Raw genomic sequence first — 22310 nt, 5'->3', positions numbered from 1 at the left:
GTGTTGGAGTGTGTGTTAGAGTGTGGTGTGTTGTGGTGTGTGTTATATGTGCATGTGTATGTGTGTGTGTGTGTGTGTGTGTGTCTACCAACAACCCTGCATATGGTTGAGCTGCTGAATGGCCCCACATCCGATGCGATTCTGCATGTAATCGGGAAAATTGCTCTGCAGCACACGCATCGTGTTCCGCTTGTAATCGGGCACCGCATGGGTGACCAGCTGGCAGGTCTGACTGCGGTAGACGGGCTTAAAGTTAGTCTCCGCAAACGTGGAGTTGGTGTCCCAGCGATAAACCTCGGCATCGCCCTCGTTGCGGAAGAATATCGCCGAGCCATTGTCGGTGCCAATGATGACCATGCGACTGGGTTTTTTGCCCAGATCTAAAACAAAGATATGAAATAGAAAGTTAATAATTTATCTAGCAACCAATATGTGTTGTCAACTCACCAAGAATGCGACCATCGGCCACACCGCTGCGCAGATACTCGGACTTCAGCGAGAACAGTTTGCTGGTGCTCAGATATGTGAAGTAAAGTTCCGTCGAACCGCAATCGCGACGTATCAAAGCGATGTAAAGCACATCACGGGAACGACAGCCGGCGGAAACTGCCTTGGGCAGCACAACACGGAAGCCACGATCCGCCTGCAGATTGTACACAATAATCGCCCGATTCGCCGCATCGCTCACATAGATAAAGCAACCGCCATCGGGAGCATAGTCCACCACTAGATACTGCAACCGAGAGCTACTCGAGGTGAGACCCTCGAGGGAGACTGTCTTCAACACTTTGCCAGTCTTCACGGACATTGCGACCACCTTGGGCGCACACTTGCGCACCGGCGTCTCCAGCGTATTGACTATGCCCGTGTCCAGCACCCAGAGCACTTCATTTTGATCCACCACAAGATCAACCACCGATTGCAGCGCTTTGCAGTTGCCCTCCTCCTGCAGGTCCCAGCAGGGATAAGGCTTGAACGTGGTGGAACAGGTGCCCGGTTGAATGGTGGTCTTCACCAGCGTGGCGGGCACTCCTTTGCGATAACGAGGCAGCGCCAAGTAGATGGTGTCGCCAATCAGCTGGGCACGCGTGGCAATCACATTCTTGGCTATGTACTTGCCGGAGCTCTTGAAGAGCGACTTGGTGCTGGCGCAGGGAAACTCAAACTGTCCGCCCGTCCACTGAATGGGCTGTGTGTCGGAGTGCGCGCGATCCGGTGTCCACAGGCCGTACTTGGTGCCTTGACTTCCAGCGCGTTGAGCAATGCAGGCGAGGATTAACACGATTAAAGCCAGCAGCCGTTGGCTGTTGGCTATTTGTGAGATGTGCATATTTGTGATAACTGTGCGAGAACTGTGGCTGTGGGGTTTTGCGCCAAGAGTTGGCCAACTTATGCGCTTATATAAGCCCATCGAATGCGGCCACAAATCAAAGACGTGCTGCAAGCCAATTTCTCAAATTGCAAAAACTCTTTTTTTTTTTTTGGTGGAAGAACCTTGATGGCATCGCAGAGCCAAAAAAACAAGTGCAAAGAGTGTGTGAGAAAGTGTGTGTGTGTGTGTGATGTGTGTGCGAGAGTGTTCAAGTTGGCAGCCAATTGCATTAAAAATAATTGAAATAGTTCACGCGCAGAAGCCGCATCAAAGCAAAACAGTCAAACAGTGAAGCTAGCTTCAAATGAATGAATTTGAGTATCTTCATTTTGTGTAATTTTCCAGTTTAGCATTGCATGGCATAGTAATTTAAAATTAATATTTTATTTTTTTGTTTTTATATTTTAATACAACTATTATATATTATAAAATTGTATACAATTAAGTCTATTCGTATTATACTTGTAAATTACACACTTATTTTTATTTGTAATTTAAATTATAGTATTCATTAATTATTGAAATTTCGCTTTTATTTAACTGCAATAAAAAACTGAAGTAACTTATGTTTTTATGTTCAAATTGGCTGCAATAAAAATGTATTAAATATAAAAATTTTTTAACAAACATAAAAGAGTCAGTTGTAGTATATATTGTGTCTTCACTGTGCCTAATGCAGTGTGAAATGAATTTGCCGCCCACTGCAGTGAGAGCTTGGCCTATGGCCAGCTAAGCCAGCTAAGTGCCTTCTGATTGCAATTGCTTTGCATTTGCTTCTTCATCGTCATCATCATCATTGTCGTCATCATCATCATTCATCATTACCAGCGGCATATTTGCGGCTAATTGATGTTGATGCACTTGAAATCATACACCAATTGATTAATCACTCAAATGCTGCTTGAAATATTAAAGGCAAACGCATAATTGACAACAGCACAAAGCAAGAGCAAATAGTTGAAGAGTAGAAGAGCTTCGATTTTATTAATAGAGTTAACTTATCATATAATGGCTTTAAGTAAATCCTGCACAATCAAAGTAGCTACAGGCGAACACACAGACTGTCTGCGAGGATGCTGAAAGTTTTTCCTGAGCGTCGCGACATGTTCGGCATGCCAAAATGTCAGACCCAAAAGCCACGCCCAACTCCTCCACCACAATGCCCGTATGTGGGCTGCCTTCTTGCCCTCACTTGCGTGATTTATTTGCACACTTTTCCAGACACACACACACATACACAAAGAGAGCTTTCTCTACGTCTACTTGGAGCAGGAAAAAATATTGATGACAAGCACTTCCGGGCGTCTTGCCTTACATAATTTATGCAAACATTAGCTGCTCCAACCCCAAGGGCAGATAACAGAGACGACGACAAAGCAAAAAAAAAACAGGGATTGAGACCAAGCCAGAGACCTTGACTGCGATTGAGATGAAAACTGACCCATTGGCAACCTGCCATTAGACACGAATTGAATCTCAGCCCGTAGCTATTTTCCTTGCGATTACTTTAACTGCTTTTATTGCCCCGCTTAACGAGGCGTATACGTCATGTGCAGCGTCCGAGTATCAGACAAGTCTGTCCCATATTTATTTTCTTTGGCTCTCTTTTATTTTTTTTTTGGCTACGTTTGCAAAATGCTTGTTTAAAATACTCGAAATATGCCCAATAAAAGTCGCAATTGAATAAGCAAATAGCCTTAGTCTAATGCGACATGTAATTTGCCTCTCTCTTCCTTCCATTTCGCTTTCTGTTGCTTCCTTTTTGGCCTTTATTTCGGGCAAAACAAATAGCAAACTGTAGGAAAATTGTCTGTGGTCACGTTTGTCTTGTCGTCTTCGACTCTCTGTTAAATGGGCCGATCAACTTTGCTGGCCACAGCAAATTTTTTCCCCCTACAACCAGCAAAGGGAAAAATTCACATAAATTATAATAATATTTCAAGTTTTTGGCTTTTGTTATTTGCGGACTATTACAGGGTATATAGGCTATTTGCGGACAGTGATTGATTGTATCTTTTGATCTAACCAAGGGAGAAAATATGCCGAAGTCAGAAAGTTGTAGGGAACAAACGCTAGATGGCCACCAAGGCAACTAAAATAGATTTTTATTATCTTTTCAATATATTATATATTTATTTACGCTTGACTTTATTCTATTTCTATATATTCTCTTACTTTAATATAAATATGATTTAAAATATTATTATTCAATATTTTACTGCGGGTTTTCGAATATATAGTCGTGCTTATTTCAGTGCTAATTATTATACCTACTACGAGTCTTAGTTGTTTTTGGCTAATAATCTGAAATACCAAATATAACATTTGGTATAATTTTAGTATTTTTAGTATATTAATCTGATATATTCTAAAATTAATACAGCACTGTTTTGCTTTTATTCAAAATGGGCAACGGGTATCTCACAGTCGAGCACACTCGACTGTTGCTTTCTTTCTTTATTGTTTTGCTATTAATTTATTGTGGCCTGAGTTGTGTTTTTGCTTGCGCTTTCGCTTTCGTTTTAATCTTTGACTTCGTTTTGCGCTTCTCCAACTTTCTTTTGTGTCAACGTTTGCTTTAAGCTGCGACTCGATGTCGTTTTATTTCATTTCGTTATTCTGCGAATTAAATGATTTGTCATAAAATAAATAAACGATGTGTCACATTAAGAAGCAGATACTCTTGCTTTGAATATTTGCATTTTATGGCTAATTAATAATGGGGAAATCTAAAGATATATAAATATCTAAAAGTATATTATTTTGACTATTTATTTATTATTTCATAGTTGAAGTCAACTTCCACAAAAATTGAAGAATATTTATTTTCCCAAAATGTTGCGAGAGAATTTTGACTTCGACTCGCCTGCAGTAGTAAATTCGCATATTTATTGATTTTATTGAAATACAATTATTGTTGTTGCATTCGTTCATTTGGCATAAATGTTGCACAATTGAACAGATTGCAAATGTCTTTTGCAATTTGTTGGCATTTTGTGTATATTTTCGAGTTGTCTGCAAATTGCAACGGAATTTATTGAATACGAAATACTTTGAGCCATTTATGGGCACACCAAATGCTGTCAATGGCCAGGTTTATTATTTATATGTATGTATATATAGTATACACATACTCACATATCAGCAGTCAGAACAGTCGACAGTCGGTCGGACAGATATCTGAATTGAACATGCGACTCGTGTGAAGATTTTTGCATGATTTCGTTGGCGTTGTCGTTGCTCGTTTTTCGTTTTTCGCTTTTGTATTATATTTGTTTTTTCATTATTGCTTTTATTTATGAAAGCGCATAAATATTTATCTACAGCTCGTGCAGCTCGCATCGCTGGCAGCTGATGCCCCGCAACAGACAAGCATTCGCCCACGCACACACACACACACACACATACACACTCACAACAACACACACATCTATGAGTTATAAATTTGCAGATTATCATCAAAAAAGGCAACTTGCGACAGTTTATTAAAATGATTTCCACACACAAATTCAATCTGCTTACAACGAGATTGGAGTTCGAAATCTGCGGAAGTCAGTTCACTGCTTCCACTTCACCTCTCTCTCTCTCTGTCTCCTCCTCTCCCTCTCCCTCTCCCTCTCCTTCTTCTTGCCAAAAGGGTCAACTCTATTGACCCATGTAGCGATTTTATTGATCTGTTTTTTTCCAGCTTTAATTCATATTGCTGCTCTCAAAGCGCAGCTTGGCCATAATTCACTGTACATGTTGCTCCCCTCTCCCCTCTCTCCATTCTCCTCTGTTTCCTTTCGCCTAACAAAAGCCAAGCAGCCAGTTGGTCATTGTGTGCACACGTTGCCATTGAGAGATGCTGAGATAATCAGGCAGTAGCATTTATGGCTGGTCACGCATTGTTGACGCTTCGCTTGCATTTGAACTCACGGGGTCAAGGGTCAACTGCAGAGTTCATCAGCTGCTAAAAATATAACTTAAAATCCCTGCAAAAAGTAAGCTTTGTAGGGGGCACCCGGATTTGAACCGGGGACCTCTCGATCTGCAGTCGAATGCTCTACCCCTGAGCTATACCCCCAGTTGAAAAAGCAGGCGACAAAAGTTATTGTTGATCTCACAAAGCGAGACGAGACGAGAGATAAAAAAAGAAGAAAGAAGCACAAAAAAAAAGAAGACAACGAAACCAGTCGAGAGTTCCGACTGTGTTTGCTTATCGAATATTATTTTTAAATTGTCAATATTGAAAGTCAACTGATAAAGTTAACAGCAAGTGTAATGAACATTGCAGTTAAAGGTTTTGGGCATTGGTTTTCCGCATTTTCCCATCGTTGCAGCGAACAAGTGTAAGTCATGTGTGTGCATCAATTAAAACAGAAAACTGACGACACAAAAGCTGCGAATGCTGCGAATCGCAACACGCGCTGCAAACATATTTCGGTGTCAACTTCCGCACAAACTGTGAAGCGAAGCGGGTGGCAAATGGCAAATGGCAAATGGCGGAAAGCGGGGCATACATGGCGGCTGTGTGCTTCCGCTGTGTCGCAAAATGGCGTGCAGCAGACGTGCTGGCTGCCCAATGGTACGTGTACGTGTGTGTGTGTGTGCGTGTGAGACACATGTTTCCTCATGTTTACCAGACGACCCCGAGTTGGTAGCCAAAGAACACGCGCTTGCCATCAAGTGTCAAGTGTCAAGTGAAGCGTCCAAAAATCATGCGGCTATAAATATAAATAAATGCGCCAAGCGCCGCGACAGTTTTACATAATCAGCAACAGAAGCAGCAGCAGTCGAAGCTGCACTTGAATCTCCAACTCAATAGAACAACTCAGCAGCTTAGCAATGACCAAACTGCTGTCCGTGTTTCTGCTCTCGCTTCTCGCTGCAGCTTGTAGCGCCGGCTACAGCTCCTCCAGCGATTCGTCCAGCTCCAGTTCGAGCAACACCATTGCCGGCAGCAAGTGCGACAAGAATCCGCTGACGGAGCTCACCTTCCAGCTGAGTGGCAGCAATCTTCACTGGCCCTGCGACTCCACCAAGAACATCTATGTCCAATCCGGTCGCTATGTGCCCCGCAATGTGATTGTCACCCGTGCCCAGCTGCAGCGCGACTCAGCGTTTGTCGCACTGCCGCGGTACAAGCAGGGCGTGCCCTTTACCCTGGGCAAGGTGAACCTGAAGAAGGGCGAGTGTCTGGCCAAGATTGCGCCGTATCCATGCTGGGCCATTCAGGAGGAGGGCAACTGTCAGGCGCTGCAGTCTGTCGTCGATGTGGCTGTGGATCAGAATGTGAGTGCAATTAAATTTGATATTCCACGAATCACACACACACACACACACACACACATACACATACACACAACTCTCACACACACTGGCTCACTTAGTTTGTTGGTCAGTTGTCAGTGTTGCCAGAAAAGCAATTTGTTTCTTTAAACCTGAAACTTGCAGCGCATTTGTTAACAGTTTTCGCACTGCATTAAATGCATTCACTCACACACACACACGAACACTGACTTGCACACTCACACATTTACATCTACAGACATCTCTTTTTTACACCACAAAATTGCTTTTTTAATCAAATAAAATACAGTGCCAAGTGGCGTGTGGCAAGCGGCCCAAATAAAGTTCCATCCCATGGTAAATGGAATATTATAAAAGTCAACATCAAACGCTTGGTTATCCCTCTGTTTTCCCTCTCTCTGCCTGTCTCTCTCTCTCTCTCTCTCTTTTAACCCTCTCACACCCTCTTCAGCGGCAGTTCAAGTGAAAAGCAACTCGTTGAACTCCATGGAAAATAAAAATGCTGATAAACTCAATTGCTATTGAAGAACTGTTCATTTGTCAGCCAGTTTCAGTTTTATCAGCCAAATTCAAGTTTAACAGCTTGTGTCGCAGCACTTTCGACACTTGAGATACTTGAACTATATTTCCGCTTCATGATTAACTTGACTGCATTCAGATCGATAATGCAGATTTAACAACTGAATAGTGCGAATTTAAAGACTGACTTCTTAGTTACATCATTTAAATTTTAAGTAATTAAAATACTTCAATAACAAAAAGTCAAATATATATTGAATTTATGAACTGTGTATATTTCTGACTCAGATCGAAAGTCAAAGCACATATAATAACTCATTTTAATTTTATATCGAATAACAATGTCTAAAAAATAAGAAATATGCAAAATACTTAGAGTATTTATTTCCACCAATTATTCCATATTGAGTTGCATAATTCAAATTAAATTAGGTCTGCAAGCCTTATAAATATAATATAAATCAATGGACTATATAGTAAATATTGTTGCTTTTAACTACATCAATTTCTTGTTCATTAACATAACACACGAAAGTGTTTCTTTTTAAAATCACTTGAATTTTAAGTAGTTACAATACTTCAACAACCATAAGGGCAGTTCATATTAATTTTAATCAGTTATAATGTATTGAGTTAACGTAATTTCTTATCGAAAAATAACAGTCAACACTGAAAGCACGTTCATCATTGAGAATATTTCTTTACCCTCTTAATTATGTCTGTAGGTTTTGCAAATATAAATCAATAAATACACTATAAAGTAAATATTGTACATTGAAAATATTTAAATTTCTAGTATTTTCACACCTTCAACAACTATAAGAAAAGTTCTCATTGATTTCTATCAGTTATTAGATAAATATATTTAAAATTTATTTACTCTATTTAATTTCATAGCAAAATGATAAAAATCAAAAGACAGAACTTAAACTTTATGCCTCAAATAACACATCAATTTTAAACTCATAATAAAAACTGCATTGAATACTGAAAGTTTAAGCTTCAATATTGAGAACACTTCAGTTTCAAGTAGTTATAATACTCAAAAAAACTATTAAAGCATTTCACATTAAAATCAATAAGTTATTAGCTGTGGACATTGAGAATTTATTGCATTTATTTAGTTGTTTCTTAATTGATAACAATCAATGGTCAAGGCACAAGCAATACATAGAGAGTATTTCAATAATCAACTATAATTGAAACTCATCAACAATAATTAATGCTTAGACAATCGGTCAGCAGTTGAAAAGTAATGTCAACAAACAAATGCTATGAAAACAACAACAATAACAATAATAATAAAGCAACAATGAGGCAGTGCATTTGTTTATTTAATGGCAATTCAGCAAATTTGCACAATTTGTTGTTGTTCAAGTGCAGACAGAATTAATTGCAGAATTGTTGACAAATTCCGGCAATTAAAAAATGCACTCGAATAAAAAGAATTTATGATTAATTTTTATTTGGTGTCTATGGCTAATAAAGTGATTTATTTTTATTTGTGGTCTATACTAATTAATGGATTTATATTTTATTTTTTAGGGTCTGTTGTGGGCTTTGGACGTGGGCATTGTGAACACTTTGGAGCAGCCAATACGTCGTTGCAGTCCCAAGATTGTGGCCATCAACACAGCCAACAACAAGGTGGTCAAGAGCATTGATCTCAGCGATCTGGTTACTTCCGAGTCGCGACTGCAATTCATTGTCATCGACTACTCCAAGGACAACAAGCCTTTTGTGTAAGTAGAAAATTTTAGTTGCATGTGCAGAGAGTTTGGAAGTTTCTCAAAGCTCTCATATTGCAATCTTATCAGTTGAGTTCATTGATAAGCTTGCAAAGAAAGTTGCGCGATGTTTTCTAATGAAACAAAACCTCACCTACAATTCACCTACTTTCTCTCTTCTCCTCTCCCCCCACAGCTATGTTGCTGATGCTGGTGCACGTAGCATTCTAGTCTACGACATCACAGGTAACAAATCGTATCGCATTGTGCTGCCCCGAGCCACAGCGCCCACCAACGATGTGCTCTACGTGGCGTTGACCTCCAAGCCCGACGGCACCTCGACGCTCTTCTTCAGCTACCTGAGCTCCTCTCGCCTCTATTCCATCAAGGGCGAGTATCTACGCGTGGGCCAAGGAGCCGGCTCCATCATCGATGTGGGACCCAAACCCTATGGCAAACAAGCTGTGCTCTTGGGCGCCGATGGCGGCACTTCGTTGTTCTTCCGCTACAAGGGCGAGAATGATATCTATCTATGGGACTCGGAGACGTGCTTCAAGGCCTCCAATTTGCAGGAGGTGCAGCGTGGCGGCGACTGTCGTCTCTCCACTCAGGTGCTGCCGGGGCACAAGCGTTTCATGTGGGCACTGGAGAGCAACTTCCATGACTTCATCTCAGATCGCACTGGCTGCAATGGTGCATCCATTGTGCTGCATCCCGTGGTGCGCGAATGCGACGATTAAGTTCTATCGAAGTGCATTCAATCAGCATTTTTTGATTAGTTAAGTTAAGTTTTTGTTATGCTACAATAAAAAGTTATTCAAGACAAAAAATACCCACTGTTCATTTGGAATGCACACTCCATGAAAGACATTCTTCTAGACACGTCGACTGACTGTTCAGGCATAATTAGTAAGAAAGCTACAGTCAAGTGTGCTCGACTGTGAGATACCCACTACACATTTTCAATATAAGCAAAACAGTGCGGTATTATTATAAAAAATATGTACCAAATTAATATACCGAAAAAATACTAAGAACATACGAACAAACGGGCATGGCTATATCGTCTCGCTGTTGATGCTGTTCAAGAGTTCTTCTTCCTTCTGCATGTTATACATACATACATATACAAGTATGTACATTTGATGGAGGCACAAATTTATAATTTCCTTTCACGCGTATAAAAAATAGTCTTGGAGACTCTCTTTATCTTTATCTTGGTCCTATCTGCGGTATCACTCTGCCACATTGCATTAACATTATTTAGGGAACTCTCACAATTCAAACTTCCTATACTGCAGCAGATAATAGTTACTATATTTCATTGAATCACTTGAGAGATAATCAACATAGACAAAGCCCGCATATGATAACAATTTTAGTCAGAAATCGTTATATTATTTATTAATATAACTTTCATGATAAGCGTGGACAATTTACCGGTAAAAATTCTGTGGCAAACAGAGTTTAACTCTAAAGTCGAAGAACATGCCTTCTGGGCAAGCTACGTAGATTAGTTCTCCTTGATTGCAGTAATAGAAACCTTGCTCCGTATTTGCAGAAAACACTTGATTCTCCGTGCAGTTCTTCAGCTCAATACAACCCTGTTGATACAAGTCGAAGATGAAGCCTGCTGTGCAGCTCTCATAGATCAATTTTCCAGCATTGCAGCTAAAGAAATCAAATGCAGACCCTGCTTCATAGAGCTTGCTATCCTGGCAATCCTGACGTTCGGCACAAACCTGCAACGCCTCGTCGTAGTATGTATTTAGTGGGCATTGTATATACCTCAGTTGGCCATCGATGCAGTAGTAAAATCCATATTTATTAACCTCAGTTACCATTTCACCCTCTTGGCAACTTCTCGGCGGTTGGGTGCACAATCCCATGTCGGGCTGATATACAGTATCGTTGGGGCATTCCACATAGATCAGTTTGCCATCCAGGCAGGTATAGAAGCTGTTAGGATTCCCCGCAGGATAATTGACACCTGACTGGCACTCGTCAGCCAAGTCAATGCCATGAACGGTAAGAACTCCCAGCAGCAGAAGTAACAGCTTGGTGAAAGACATTTTAAAAACTACTGTCGAAATGTGCCTCAAGCACACTTTAAATGTCTAGAGATAAAACTCTGTCCAGATATGATAATGTCATAATCAGGAAGATAACCCAAATGATTTAAAAATCAATTATTATACTATTATTTCTTAAATAACTTGGAGAATTTTAATCGGATCGAATAGATCTTTTTGGAACACTTAAAGACTGTTTTTATTGTATGTAAAGAAATAAAGCTCTAATATTTATATTTTATTATTTATTTGATTACCAAACTTATTGCATTTAATTAGCCAACACTTAGGAAATTGAAGATTTGTTTAGTGTATTTTATTTTAGCAAAATAATTAAGCTTGCAGTTGTATATTTTTTGTGATTCGAAGGTGTTTAAACTTAACCTGTAATTAGAAACCTATAGACTTTGTGACATCGTTGACACTAATAATATTAGACAATTTGGAGACTTTTCTTTATTTATAGTATTTATTTATATTAAGAGTAGTTGAAGTCCTTTACCATGTTACATTTTATAAAAGTAATTTAATATTTACTTTGTTTGTGCATTTATGAATAACTAATTCAAAAATTTATAAATTTTTGTATCAATGAGCATAATAAAAGTTGTAACTTTTAAGAGATACATATGTTATTTAGATATACATATGTAAATTTATTAAAGTACTACTCAAAAATAGTAACTTAACACAGTTTTGCATCAAGTTTTATTATCAAGTTGTGCAAAGTTGAAGGAAGTCAACAAGTCCCCCGCACACAAGTGAATTTGACCAGGTCAAAGATGTAATTATCAGGACAGTTGCCACGCTGCACAGCGTCACCTTTGGCCGCGCAGTGATAGAAACGATTGCAATCTGTCAAGTCGCCAGTTAGACCAATGCGTTGGCACTTGCCAAGCACTACTAAGTTATCATCGGGAGAAGAAGTCGAAGGTATAGTTGAAGAAGTCAAAGGCGAAGAAGTTGTAGACGAAGAAGTTGCAGAGCTTGAAGGTGGCTTGCCATGACGACACACAGAGTTGTGGGCATCAAAGTAAGTGTTGTCTCCCGGACATTCCTTTTGCAACAACACACCATTCACACAATAGTAATATTCATTGGCTGCTTGCGCAGCATACAAAACGCCATTTTTGCAAGTATCCGCAGTGACAACAGCGATCAAAAGCAACAGCGACAGCAACTTTGACAAACACATTTTAAATACTGTTCCAAGCAATGCGAAATAAAGTTTAAATACATCAGCTATGGAAACTTAAAACCTTGACCAGATATGATAATAAAATAATTAAATGATTAAAACAGTGACGCTTGCATTTGAAATTTATTCATTTAGGAAAGTGCAGATAATACATTGTTCAATGATAAATAGGGGAAGAACTGATATTTAAGAAACCGTTTCTCTATCAAAAGTAGACAGGCAAATCTCTCTGCACACAGACATCGCGTTGTTCATCGTAGTAAGCTGTCTCCGCGGGACACAATTGGTAGTGCAGTTGTCCCTTAATGCAAGTGTAGAAACCAGCAGCTGTCTCGGCAGGCGAAGTGCTAAAGTCCCTGCAAGTCTCTGCCAGCTGGCGACAAGCTTGAGCATCCTCATCGAAGTAGTACTTGATGGGACAACGCTGATAGATGAGCTGGCCATGCAGGCAGTAGTTGAAGCCATACTTGCTATCAGCTACAGAGGATTCGCCTTCCTCACAGCTATCGGCATTGTAGCGACACATCTTGAAGACGGCATCGAAGTAGTGACCAATAGGGCACGAGTGGAAGGCCAGCTGACCAGCATGGCAAGCAAAGTAGGCATTGGGATTGTCCGAAGCGAAGCGTTCACCATCTCTGCAGACCACAAGCTTCCTATCCAGATGTTTCTCCTGTTGCTGCTGCACGGCTCTTGTCTGCACAGGAGAACTACAACTGTGACCATTGAAGGTGTAGCCATCGCGACACTTCATCATCAGCGGATAGAAGACAGTCTCCTCCTGCTGGCAGATATAGTAGTAGCTGCTATTGGCAGCCCAAACGCCTGTCTGCCCCAGATAGCTGCAGCTGTACTGCTTCTGCGAGCACTGTTCACTGTCGCGTGGCAAGCTGCAGCTCTGCGTGAGCAGCGAGTAAGCTGCCCCATTGGTGCACTGACGTGGCGTGTCCACATTGGCGGCACTGCACTCGTGGTAGCTGCGACAGTCGTAGGGATCGGGATAGACACCTTCACCTTGGCAGTAGAACTTGCCACGCACCGGCACCTTGCAACGTGGCTGCCACGTGCAACCGTAGGTCTCCTCGTCGCTGCAGTAGAAGCCACGTTCCGACTGGCAACTGGACATCTCCACAGTTTGCCACTGTCCGTTGATATAGGAGCAGAAGCCTAGAGTGCTGCAGTCCACGCAAATAAAGCCAGCTAAACGTACATCCTGGCAAGGATTCGTCACCAGTTCAGCGGAGTCGATGCCCAGACTATAGTTGAGCAGCACCCTTCCTTGGCAGCCAACGAAGCCGACACTTAGCAGTAGCAAGAACTCAACAAAACGCATTTCAAAAAACTTTTGAGGGTGACGATCGCAGGAAGGCAGCTTAAATAGAGCCAAGAAACAAGAGAGCCCCAAAGATAAGCAAAAGATTCCCCCGAGACGAAATGTAAGACTCATAATTAAAAGATAATGGCAACTGGTTCATTACACATACAGATTGGCAATTAACTCTTAAATTAGCACGTGCCAAGCACACAAGACGAGAGCTCGGGTCGGAAATAGGTGCCATCGGGGCAATCCTGGTGCTGCAGTTGTCCATTCTTTGTGGAGCAGAAGAAATACTTGCGACAATTGGAGCTGTCGGCCATCAAACCGACATGTTCGCATCTGGCGGGCATCACAGTAAAGCCATTGTCATTGGGATCAATCGATGGAGGAAGGGTGGGCACCACCGATGAACTGTTGCCGGGGCGACATACATAATCCGAAAAGATTTCGCCGTCGTTGCAGCGATGCAGCGATGGATAGGTGACCACAGTGTCCTCGGCATTCTGATTCACCGTCGACTTGCAGACGTAGAAGATGTTCGGATTGCTGGGCCAAGCTGCCACGTAGCCCACATGGGGACATTGGTATTGGGGCTGAGTGCATACGGCGCTGTCCAGGGTGAGGGAACATTGACCAGTGCGTGCATCGAATGCCCTGTCATTACCACAGTCGACGGCAGCCGCAACGAGTACAATGTCGAGGAAATAGCACATGTGGTATTTTTGGCAGTCGTAGGGATCGGGGAAGATGCCTTGTGAGGTGCACTGGAAGTTGCCTTCGATGCCAAAGGGATGGCATGGTCCAGTGGCATTGGAGCAGGTGCCCAGGCGTATGTTGCAATAGTAACCGTTGGCCACATCACACGACTCGACGGGTATGTTCACCCAGCCGTTCGAATGCTGCACACAGGTGGCGAGCAGTTCACAGGACTCGCAGATGGGTCCAGGAGTCTGACGACCTTCACAGCTGCTCGTCTCCCTGGGCTGGATGATGCGAGTGGTTACAGTGGCGGCCGTAAGTAATGTGATGACGTTGAGCACAAGCTAAGTGTGATAACATTAATCAGCATATTATTCAATTTCAGTAAACACATTTCTCGAGATCTTACCATGCTCCAGAATAGCTTATCGAAGGACATTGTGAGTTAATTTGTGATTTAATTTGTTATTTTGAAACACGTCTAATTGCTGCGAGTTACTTCAATTGTCTGAATTGATAGCGTGGCTGGGAACTACACAAAAGAAGTTTGACTCACAACCCAAAAATATAGCGGACGCCCAAAGGTAAAGATATCTTCTACTCTCCCACCATAATGAGAGCTGCTCTTTATATCAATTCGTGTGTATCTGTGTGAGTGTGTATGTCTTGCGAAAGTAAGATTACAGCCACAATAACAACTACAGTGATTGGAATGCCACCATGATGATGATGATGATGATGGGTAAATGGTTCATATTGACACACAAAAAAAATACATTGAACAATGGAGCAAATTCTTAGCTTAACGGCAATTGAAAGATGTAACTGTCTGTCTGTTGTTTCTTGGTAAACATGGAATCACTTAAGCGGTGTACAAACACTTAGAAATATCAAATATTTGCATAGCGTTTTTTTTTGATTGGATGCCTGCCAATTTAAATCTAGCGCGCAGTTATATTTAAAGCTTCGATATTATTGATATCGATAATATGACATTTCAAACTGTACAGTTTCTTATCGAATTACAGAATTTATGCGGTTAAGCAATTTTTATATAAAATTTTCTAGTTTTTAATGATATATGAGAACAGCACTCTAATGGCATTGAAGAAAAATGTAACAAACTTTCTTTAACTTGGAAGTATCAATTTGTTTCAAATGACGCGCGCCTTAAAACTGTGCAAGCAACTAGATGCCAATTATGGGCAAATTCAGTATATTGGTATATTTAAGATTTGTTCCTAATGGTCACACAACGACAATAGATTGACACACTAGTCCTCACAATATTATTATTATTAGTAGCTTTAAATTATTTTTACCTATTTGTAATGGACTTTATACACGAATCAGTGGCGCTGGGCGTCGATTTACTCATCCTGGGCCTCTGTGTGCGCGAATATGTGCACTACAAGAACACCGCCAGAGTGCTTAAGGTAAATTAAACTTCAAAAGCAGCGAATGCATAATCAAATTGTTGTTGTTTTGTAGGAAGCTCCACAATACACCATTGATAAGGAACTTAAATCCATAGTGGGACGACAGCAGGACAAAAAGATACCCTATGCCGTCATACGCGGCACAGTCACGCCCATCGGCGTCCCACTGCGCAGCGCCTACGTGCCCAGTGTGAGCGGCGTGCTGCAAATCGTGAAGCTCCACGAGCATCGTGTGATGCGCGCATTTGCCGGATTCTGGGCAGAGCAACGCAAACTGCTGCATGAGAGCGTCAACGAGATGCCATTCGAGTTACGACAACACGATCATGGCGTGGAGATCGTTGACGCCGTGAGCGCGGCTGTGCTGGATGTGGATGTGGTGTATGACAACTACGAGTCCACATCGCTGTCGTTCTTCGATCACATCTTCGGCTTCTTCACGGGCGTGCGACAGAAAGGTCTGCAGACCACGGAGCAGGTACTGCGCGACGGCAGCTTTCTCACAGCCATTGGCGAGATTGAGATGGATGGCTCCACGTTGCGCATGCAGCCCTCGAAGCAGGGACCGCTCTTCCTCACCACTGCCACCAAATCGACGCTAATCAAACGTTTCGAGGATGCCAAATCCTCTATGCTGTAAGTGCTAACAGTTTCCCTAAAACTTGTATCTTACTTTTCAACTCCCTATAGCTTCAAAATTGTGCTGTGCAGCAGCATTTCCATGGTGCTCGTGGGGCTGATAGTGCGCAAGGTGTATCGTAAAAAGAAACAGGAACGTGAAGAGGCCAAGATACGCAGACGCCTCGAAACAGAGCGACGCGAACGTCGCGCTCGCAGCAGACCTCACACACTGTCGCAGGATCAGCTCTGCGTCGTCTGCTCCACAAATCCCAAAGAGGTAAGTGAAGTGTGCTATACTACGAAAAGTTCCACCAACTATTTACCACATTTGCAGATCATTTTGCTGCCCTGCGGACACGTTTGCCTCTGCGAGGATTGCGCACAGAAAATCGACGTTACCTGCCCCGTGTGTCGCGGCCACATCGAATCCAAGGCGGCGGCATTTATCGCTTAAGCTACGTAGCAACCCCCAATTCCACGTGTACCTGTTGTCAGTGTTGCCAAAATGTTTGTCTAATCTCAATTAGCGTTTATTACTGAGCAATTTCGTGGATTCATAAAATTCGTTTTGACGTGTTCGACTTCGTCTCCGTCTCTTAAGTCTGCCTGCCCTGCATTATGTCTCTGTACTGGCGCTGATGTTCCAGCAGCTTCAGGAACACCTTGTACTTGCGATTGTGCAGCTCCACAGTGTCAGGATTCGGCTTCAGCAACTGCCCAGTACCGCCCATGGCTTTCGAGGCGCTCTAAGGGATTACACGCTCATCAATTAGTTTTCCTTCATTCTCTCTCTCTGCACACTTACCTCCACGCTGTCGTAGTGTCCAGCGGCGGCAGCGCCCAGAGCAGCTGCTCCCACAAGCACCATCTCCTGTTCGTTGGGTATCAGCGCGGGCAGATTGCAAATGTCCGCATGGCACTGCACATAGAGTGGATTCTTGGCCAGGCCACCGCAGAAAAGCAGCGTCTGGAACGCCGCTCGCTGGTGCTCGTACAGATTCTCGATGATGTGCCGCGTGCCATACTGCCACAGAAGGTTGCAACAATTACTAATAAACATAACCCACAAAGAAAACTAACTTAATGTTGTAAAAGTTCAACTCACAGCAAGAGCTTGGGTGAAGGCCAAGTACTTGATGGCCAGAGATTCAACGCCGCGCGTCATGTCCAGACCAGTAATCTACCATAAGAGAAAAAAGGAGGACAGTTAAGTGGCGTACAGATTGAAGTGGCCTTACTTACTGTGCCACGCAGCGTGGCATCTGCCACCGGAGAACGATTGCCATGCAGATCCGGCCACACATGAATGTCCTGCGTCAGGCAGTGCACACTGCTAAATCCACGCTCGGCAGCCAACTTTTCGAGCAGCTTATTCAGATGTTGATAGATGAATCTGCAAAAAATCGTTCACATTGTTGTAAGAGAAACCACTACCAGTAAGTGGCAACCACTCACTTGTCACCGCCCAACTTCTTGTTCAGCGCAAAGTAGCATTCGTGTGTCTTGAGCACATGATCCAGCAGATGGCCGGCTATGGACTGACCTCCCTCGTTGAGGAAGTAGCCCGGAATGATGGCATCCTGATAAGGACCCCAGATACCCTTGGCAAAGCAAGCGTTGCGTGTGATGCTCATATGGCAGGTGGAAGTGCCCGCAATCAACGCCATCTTGCCCTGCACATCGTCGTTTTTGCTGCTGTTGTTGTCTGCCCGACAACCAAACATGCCCAGAGCGCCGGCGTGAGCATCGATCAACGATGTGCTGACCACGGTGCCCACTTGCAGGCCCAACTCGTTGGCTGCACGCTGAGACAGTCCCTTGCCCACCGGTTTTCCTGGTGGCTGGACATCGCTGCCAAGTGCTGCGAACTTATCTTTGGTCAACTCTTCGAGATCAGCGCCACGCAAGAACTCGCTGTTCCAGCTGTGCGCTGCCGCATCGTAGTTCCACTTGCAGACCACAGAACAGAGCGAACGAGTGTCTACTTCAGTGGCACGCCACGTGAGGAAGTCAGGCAGATCGAAGGCCCGCCAGATGCTGCCATAACTCTTGGGTAGATGTCGCTTGAGCCACAGCAACTTGGGTATTTCCATCTCCAACGACACCTGACCACCCACATATTTGAGGAGTGGATGCTTGGCAGCATTGATCTGAGCCGTCTCCTGCTCAGCACGATGATCCATCCACAGTATTATGTTCTGCTCGGCTATGCCGCTTTTGCTCACAGTGACGGGAGTTCCTCCATTGCCGAGGATGACCAGCGAACAGGTGGCATCGAAGCCAATGCCCTTCACTTTCTGTTTATCGACACCCGCAATAACATGCTGGATGCAAAACAAACGTAATTTGAGGGTTAATCTAATCTCCTTGTTAGAGGTTATCAGTAGACGTCGCAGACGCCCCACTTACCTTGACGACCTTGCAAATTGCCTGCCAAATGTCTTCGCTGGACTGTTCGTAGTAGTGGGGCTCGGGTGTCCACGTCTTGATCGCCTCCACAGCCTGCTCCTGGACACGCCCATCGGCGGCAACGAGAGCTGCCCTCGCACTTCCCGTGCCCACGTCCACGCCCACAAAGTACGCCTGCTCAGACATGTTACAGTAACTTCTATGGCTTGTTGTGCGCCTTGCGGTCAAATAAATGTTATTAAACCAAATTCGACGACCACCCGACGTTGACTGATAACAAATACGAGCCGAGCCGGTTTGTCGTAGATCTCTCACCCACAGTCGAGATACGTCAGTATTGACTGGTTTATTAGGGGACGGGCTGGGGTTGAGGAAGTGTTCTGCCTGCTGGAATTCCGATATACTATTCTTCTGTCAAGTCAGCACACCTCAAATATTACCCGAAACTGCCTGTGCGCTAGTCTCGCTATATTCAACATTTTTTTATTATTATTAATTATAAAAAGTAGAAAAACAAACAATTTAATTGATGTATATCAAAGAAATGAGTTATTTAGCAATGTAGAGCATTTACTCACTGTGGCTTCCGCTACCTGCGACGCTCACGAACTGAAAACACGCTCACAAGTGCGACTTAACTTATTTGAATTTTTGAATCGCTCAATTTACTCGCGCCGATTTTGCCTTCCTCTCTCTCAAGAGCTCTCTCTATCGACCGATTACACTCGACATCAAGGTCACGATCAATCGGCTGCGTTGCCACTTGAAAACGTGACATTGTACTTGCAGCAATAGGGCAACTCTGCGTGAGTTTTCCAGGCAGCGCTTTTAAAGTTTGCGTAATATTAGCAAATATTACTTTAAAACAAACCGTGAACGTAAATTTAATTTCTTTAACAGTTATAAGCTGTTATATTGTAATGCTAACAGAGCCATAAAGATAGTATAGTTTACACTCGCGACTTAACTTATTCAAATCAAATTTACTCGCGCCAAATTGCTCATTCTCTCAAGCGCTCTTTATCGAGCGATCAATGGGCAGCCTTGCCACTCGGCAACGTGACTTTGTGCTTGAAGCAGTCTGGCAACTCTGAACGCGTTTGTTTACCATGGTGCGCATTAAGAATCGGTAAATAAAACACACAAATGTAATTTTTATTGTTTGCACTCTAATTAATTGGCATCCACACCCTTTATCAGTTATATCGCCGTGCAAATAGTGCCACAAACGCCAGTGCAAACGCTGCGCCTTACCGACAGCACGCTGTCCAAGTGCCTGCTGCAAAATGTGGAAAAATATTATGGTGTCTACGGACTGGGATTGTTGGAGCACGGTTTCCGTGTGAAATACTGCAATGAGCGCACGAAGATTGCTATCATACGTTGCATTCACCGGGGCCAACGTTATGTGTCCAGCATATTGCCGCTGATAACACTCGTGAGTATTTTTATCGCCTAATTGTTTACACAAATCGCAATTATCATTTGATATGTATTTGCTGTTATTCTAGATTGGCGATGTTCGCGCCAAGTTCCGCACTCTTTATGTGGGTGCCACGGTGATACAGTGCAACAAGTTCATTATCAAGCATCAGAAACATTTTCTGGACCGCATGATGGGCCAAACGGCATCGGCCAAGGAGCGTCAGGATCTCTTCAAGCGTGTTATGGAACTCGACATGGAGAGATAGCTGCATGCAATTTTATTTAATTTTAATTAACATATAATTCAACTAGGAAATAATGATTATTTGTTTAATAAATAATAAAATCTTTAATCAAGGATTTCAAAGTTGACGTCATTTCTTTATTATTCATAAATTGCTGTTTCTTCCTTAAAAAAAAGTCAAGTATAAATTAAAGCGATATTATTTAATATCATTTGTTTATTGTAGAAATTTAGATATTTACAGTTGAGTTGTAATTTGAGCTAAAATCATAAAACAAAAATTCCTAATTTTTGCGTCGAGAAATACAGTGATAATCAAAATACATAATAATTTGTATATAATGTATATGATCTTTGCAAAAAGATTTATATCTACTTAAGCTATAAGTATATAGTACAATACGGTCCAATTCAACTAAACAGATTAAGATTAAAAAGTATTTGTTTTTGTTCACAGATTAGACCTCGATAAGAAATTTGCGACTCGGGGAGCGAGGCGAGAATCGCGTACTCAACTTGCTGAGTCTGTGCTGCAGATCGGTGAAGGTCAATTTGTTCTTTTTGCTGTAGACATTGAGGTAGATGCCCAGTACCACAATAAGTCCCGACCACAGATATCTGCAAGGGATCAGAGTTGCGATTAGATGGAGAAACATATAGCAATGCGTTTACTTACTGCACGGTAAAGGGTTTGCTGAAGAGCACAAAGGAGAAGGCAATGGTCACAGCCTTGCGAGCTGTGGTCACCGTGGCAGCCAATGGAGCGCCGCTGCTCCTGACCAAGGCCAGCACAAACTGTATGCCCAAGTAGCCGGACAGGCTGAAGAGAAAGCCATAGCCAAAGGTCTCCAGTGGATGCGCTAAACAGAAGGCAAAGCCACTGAAGAAGTTGCCGGTGAGCAGCATAATCACAAACAGATAAACGAAGCCCAATCCGTAAGAGTAGAAGACCACCTCGCTGCTGGGCGCCTTGTGCTCACGCATCGCCTTCTCCTGGACATTGCCAATGGCCGCATCGCAGAGCAGTGCACCCGATATCATGGCCACTCCCCAAGGATTGAAGTTGGGCGTCATCTGAGAGTCGGCGAGCGTAAACCAGGCGAGGCCAATGCACATAGACAACGCGGCAGCAAAGTCGAGAGGGCCATAGCGTTTGCCCTGGATGAGAATGCTGCCCACCAGCACAGGGATTAGCTTGCAGCATTTGAATATCACCTGCGTGGGATAGTTGAGATAACCGAGACTGGAATTCGACAGTCCCATGGTGCCCAGCGTCAGGGCGGCGAGCACAAAGTACGTACGAAGCGGTATGCAACGTGGCGCCGGCTCTACACTCCACAGATTTCCGCCAAGTAAGCGATAAGCCTCTAGGCGTCGCTCCACCAGTCCAAAGCCAATGTAATAGCCAAATTGCACGAGTGTGAGGAACCAACCGTAGGGCTTAAAGCCCTCCACCGTGAAGATCAGCTCCTGCAGATAGCCATAGAGTATGTATAGGATGAAGACGCCGGCACAGCTCAGCAGGAATTGCGATGTTCGATTGTAATAGCTCAGATCGAAGCATAGAATGCGCATTTCCTGTGTGGGAGGCGGCTTCGAGGCGGATGATTTACGGGCAGCAGAAATAGGGGTTGCCGACTGTGCGTCATTGTTGATACTGATAACACTACTGTGCCCACTATTTCCATTTCCACTTCCCGCTTGACTATCACCGGCCATTGTAAGTGTGTGTGTGTGTGAGTGCTGAAGTAGTTTCGTGTGCGTGATTTGCGTTGGATTCTTTCGCTGCTTAATTATTGGCACGCATCGATTGCGTTACTCGCTGTTTTGGCGTTCTGTTACATCATCTGTGCATGTCAGACAACTTTACAGCACAAAACGTTCGATTCAAAAAACTATATTTTCCGTTTGTTTATGATGCACTTGCTGGTCGCTCGATAACGCGATAGTACTCGATATATTGATGCTGGTAGTA

The 22310-nt window shown here is 43.1% G+C and overlaps 8 protein-coding genes and 1 non-coding gene across 10 annotated transcripts; 3 read left to right on the top strand and 6 right to left on the bottom strand.

Moving 5' to 3' along the window:
* LOC132790075 (major royal jelly protein 1) lies at positions 1–1359 on the bottom strand. Its single transcript, XM_060798507.1, has 2 exons — positions 448–1359; positions 1–380 (listed from the first exon to the last, which is right to left on the bottom strand). Exons 1-2 carry the CDS (start codon positions 1328–1330, stop codon positions 85–87), a joined length of 1179 nt encoding a protein of 392 aa, XP_060654490.1. The 5' UTR covers positions 1331–1359; the 3' UTR covers positions 1–84.
* Positions 1360–5101: 3742 nt separating this feature from the next.
* Positions 5102–9728, top strand: LOC132790211 (major royal jelly protein 1). Its single transcript, XM_060798674.1, has 3 exons — positions 5102–6646; positions 8729–8925; positions 9107–9728. Exons 1-3 carry the CDS (start codon positions 6200–6202, stop codon positions 9648–9650), a joined length of 1188 nt encoding a protein of 395 aa, XP_060654657.1. The 5' UTR covers positions 5102–6199; the 3' UTR covers positions 9651–9728.
* Trnac-gca (transfer RNA cysteine (anticodon GCA)) lies at positions 5367–5438 on the bottom strand. Its single transcript has one exon. It is a non-coding gene; the product is annotated as a tRNA-Cys (tRNA).
* A 2556-nt stretch (positions 9729–12284) lies between the features above and the next one.
* Positions 12285–13524, bottom strand: LOC132790141 (uncharacterized). The gene has a single exon (XM_060798584.1). It carries the CDS (start codon positions 13511–13513, stop codon positions 12386–12388), a length of 1128 nt encoding a protein of 375 aa, XP_060654567.1. The 5' UTR covers positions 13514–13524; the 3' UTR covers positions 12285–12385.
* Positions 13525–13627: 103 nt separating this feature from the next.
* LOC132790142 (uncharacterized) lies at positions 13628–14781 on the bottom strand. The gene is made up of 2 exons (XM_060798585.1): positions 14607–14781; positions 13628–14541 (listed from the first exon to the last, which is right to left on the bottom strand). The coding sequence occupies exons 1-2, from the start codon at positions 14634–14636 to the stop codon at positions 13687–13689; spliced, it is 885 nt and encodes a 294-aa protein (XP_060654568.1). The 5' UTR covers positions 14637–14781; the 3' UTR covers positions 13628–13686.
* A 663-nt stretch (positions 14782–15444) lies between these two features.
* LOC132790135 (mitochondrial E3 ubiquitin protein ligase 1) lies at positions 15445–16838 on the top strand. The gene is made up of 4 exons (XM_060798578.1): positions 15445–15633; positions 15689–16272; positions 16327–16534; positions 16592–16838. The coding sequence occupies exons 1-4, from the start codon at positions 15529–15531 to the stop codon at positions 16709–16711; spliced, it is 1017 nt and encodes a 338-aa protein (XP_060654561.1). The 5' UTR covers positions 15445–15528; the 3' UTR covers positions 16712–16838.
* LOC132790134 (FGGY carbohydrate kinase domain-containing protein) lies at positions 16766–19296 on the bottom strand. 2 transcript variants are annotated; one of them, XM_060798576.1, is made up of 7 exons: positions 19245–19296; positions 18667–19132; positions 17713–18581; positions 17500–17650; positions 17363–17437; positions 17063–17281; positions 16766–17003 (listed from the first exon to the last, which is right to left on the bottom strand). In XM_060798576.1, the coding sequence occupies exons 2-7, from the start codon at positions 18850–18852 to the stop codon at positions 16854–16856; spliced, it is 1650 nt and encodes a 549-aa protein (XP_060654559.1). In that variant the 5' UTR covers positions 18853–19132; positions 19245–19296; the 3' UTR covers positions 16766–16853. The 2 variants fall into 2 exon arrangements, with proteins under 2 accessions (XP_060654559.1, XP_060654560.1); XM_060798577.1 differs by lacking the exon at positions 19245–19296 and having other exon boundaries at positions 18667–19163.
* A 394-nt stretch (positions 19297–19690) lies between these two features.
* Positions 19691–20409, top strand: LOC132790886 (uncharacterized). The gene is made up of 3 exons (XM_060799632.1): positions 19691–19795; positions 19867–20104; positions 20178–20409. The coding sequence occupies exons 1-3, from the start codon at positions 19776–19778 to the stop codon at positions 20355–20357; spliced, it is 438 nt and encodes a 145-aa protein (XP_060655615.1). The 5' UTR covers positions 19691–19775; the 3' UTR covers positions 20358–20409.
* Positions 20410–20577: 168 nt separating this feature from the next.
* Positions 20578–22301, bottom strand: LOC132792874 (adenosine 3'-phospho 5'-phosphosulfate transporter 2). Its single transcript, XM_060802395.1, has 2 exons — positions 21012–22301; positions 20578–20953 (listed from the first exon to the last, which is right to left on the bottom strand). Exons 1-2 carry the CDS (start codon positions 22052–22054, stop codon positions 20794–20796), a joined length of 1203 nt encoding a protein of 400 aa, XP_060658378.1. The 5' UTR covers positions 22055–22301; the 3' UTR covers positions 20578–20793.
* Positions 22302–22310: the final 9 nt, after the last annotated feature.

This window comes from Drosophila nasuta, chromosome 3 (genome assembly GCF_023558535.2).
Source record: "Drosophila nasuta strain 15112-1781.00 chromosome 3, ASM2355853v1, whole genome shotgun sequence".
In the NCBI taxonomy this organism is placed as follows: domain Eukaryota; kingdom Metazoa; phylum Arthropoda; class Insecta; order Diptera; family Drosophilidae; genus Drosophila; species Drosophila nasuta.
Note: the sequence above shows the minus strand (reverse complement) of the source record. Positions and strands in the feature narration are given on the sequence as shown.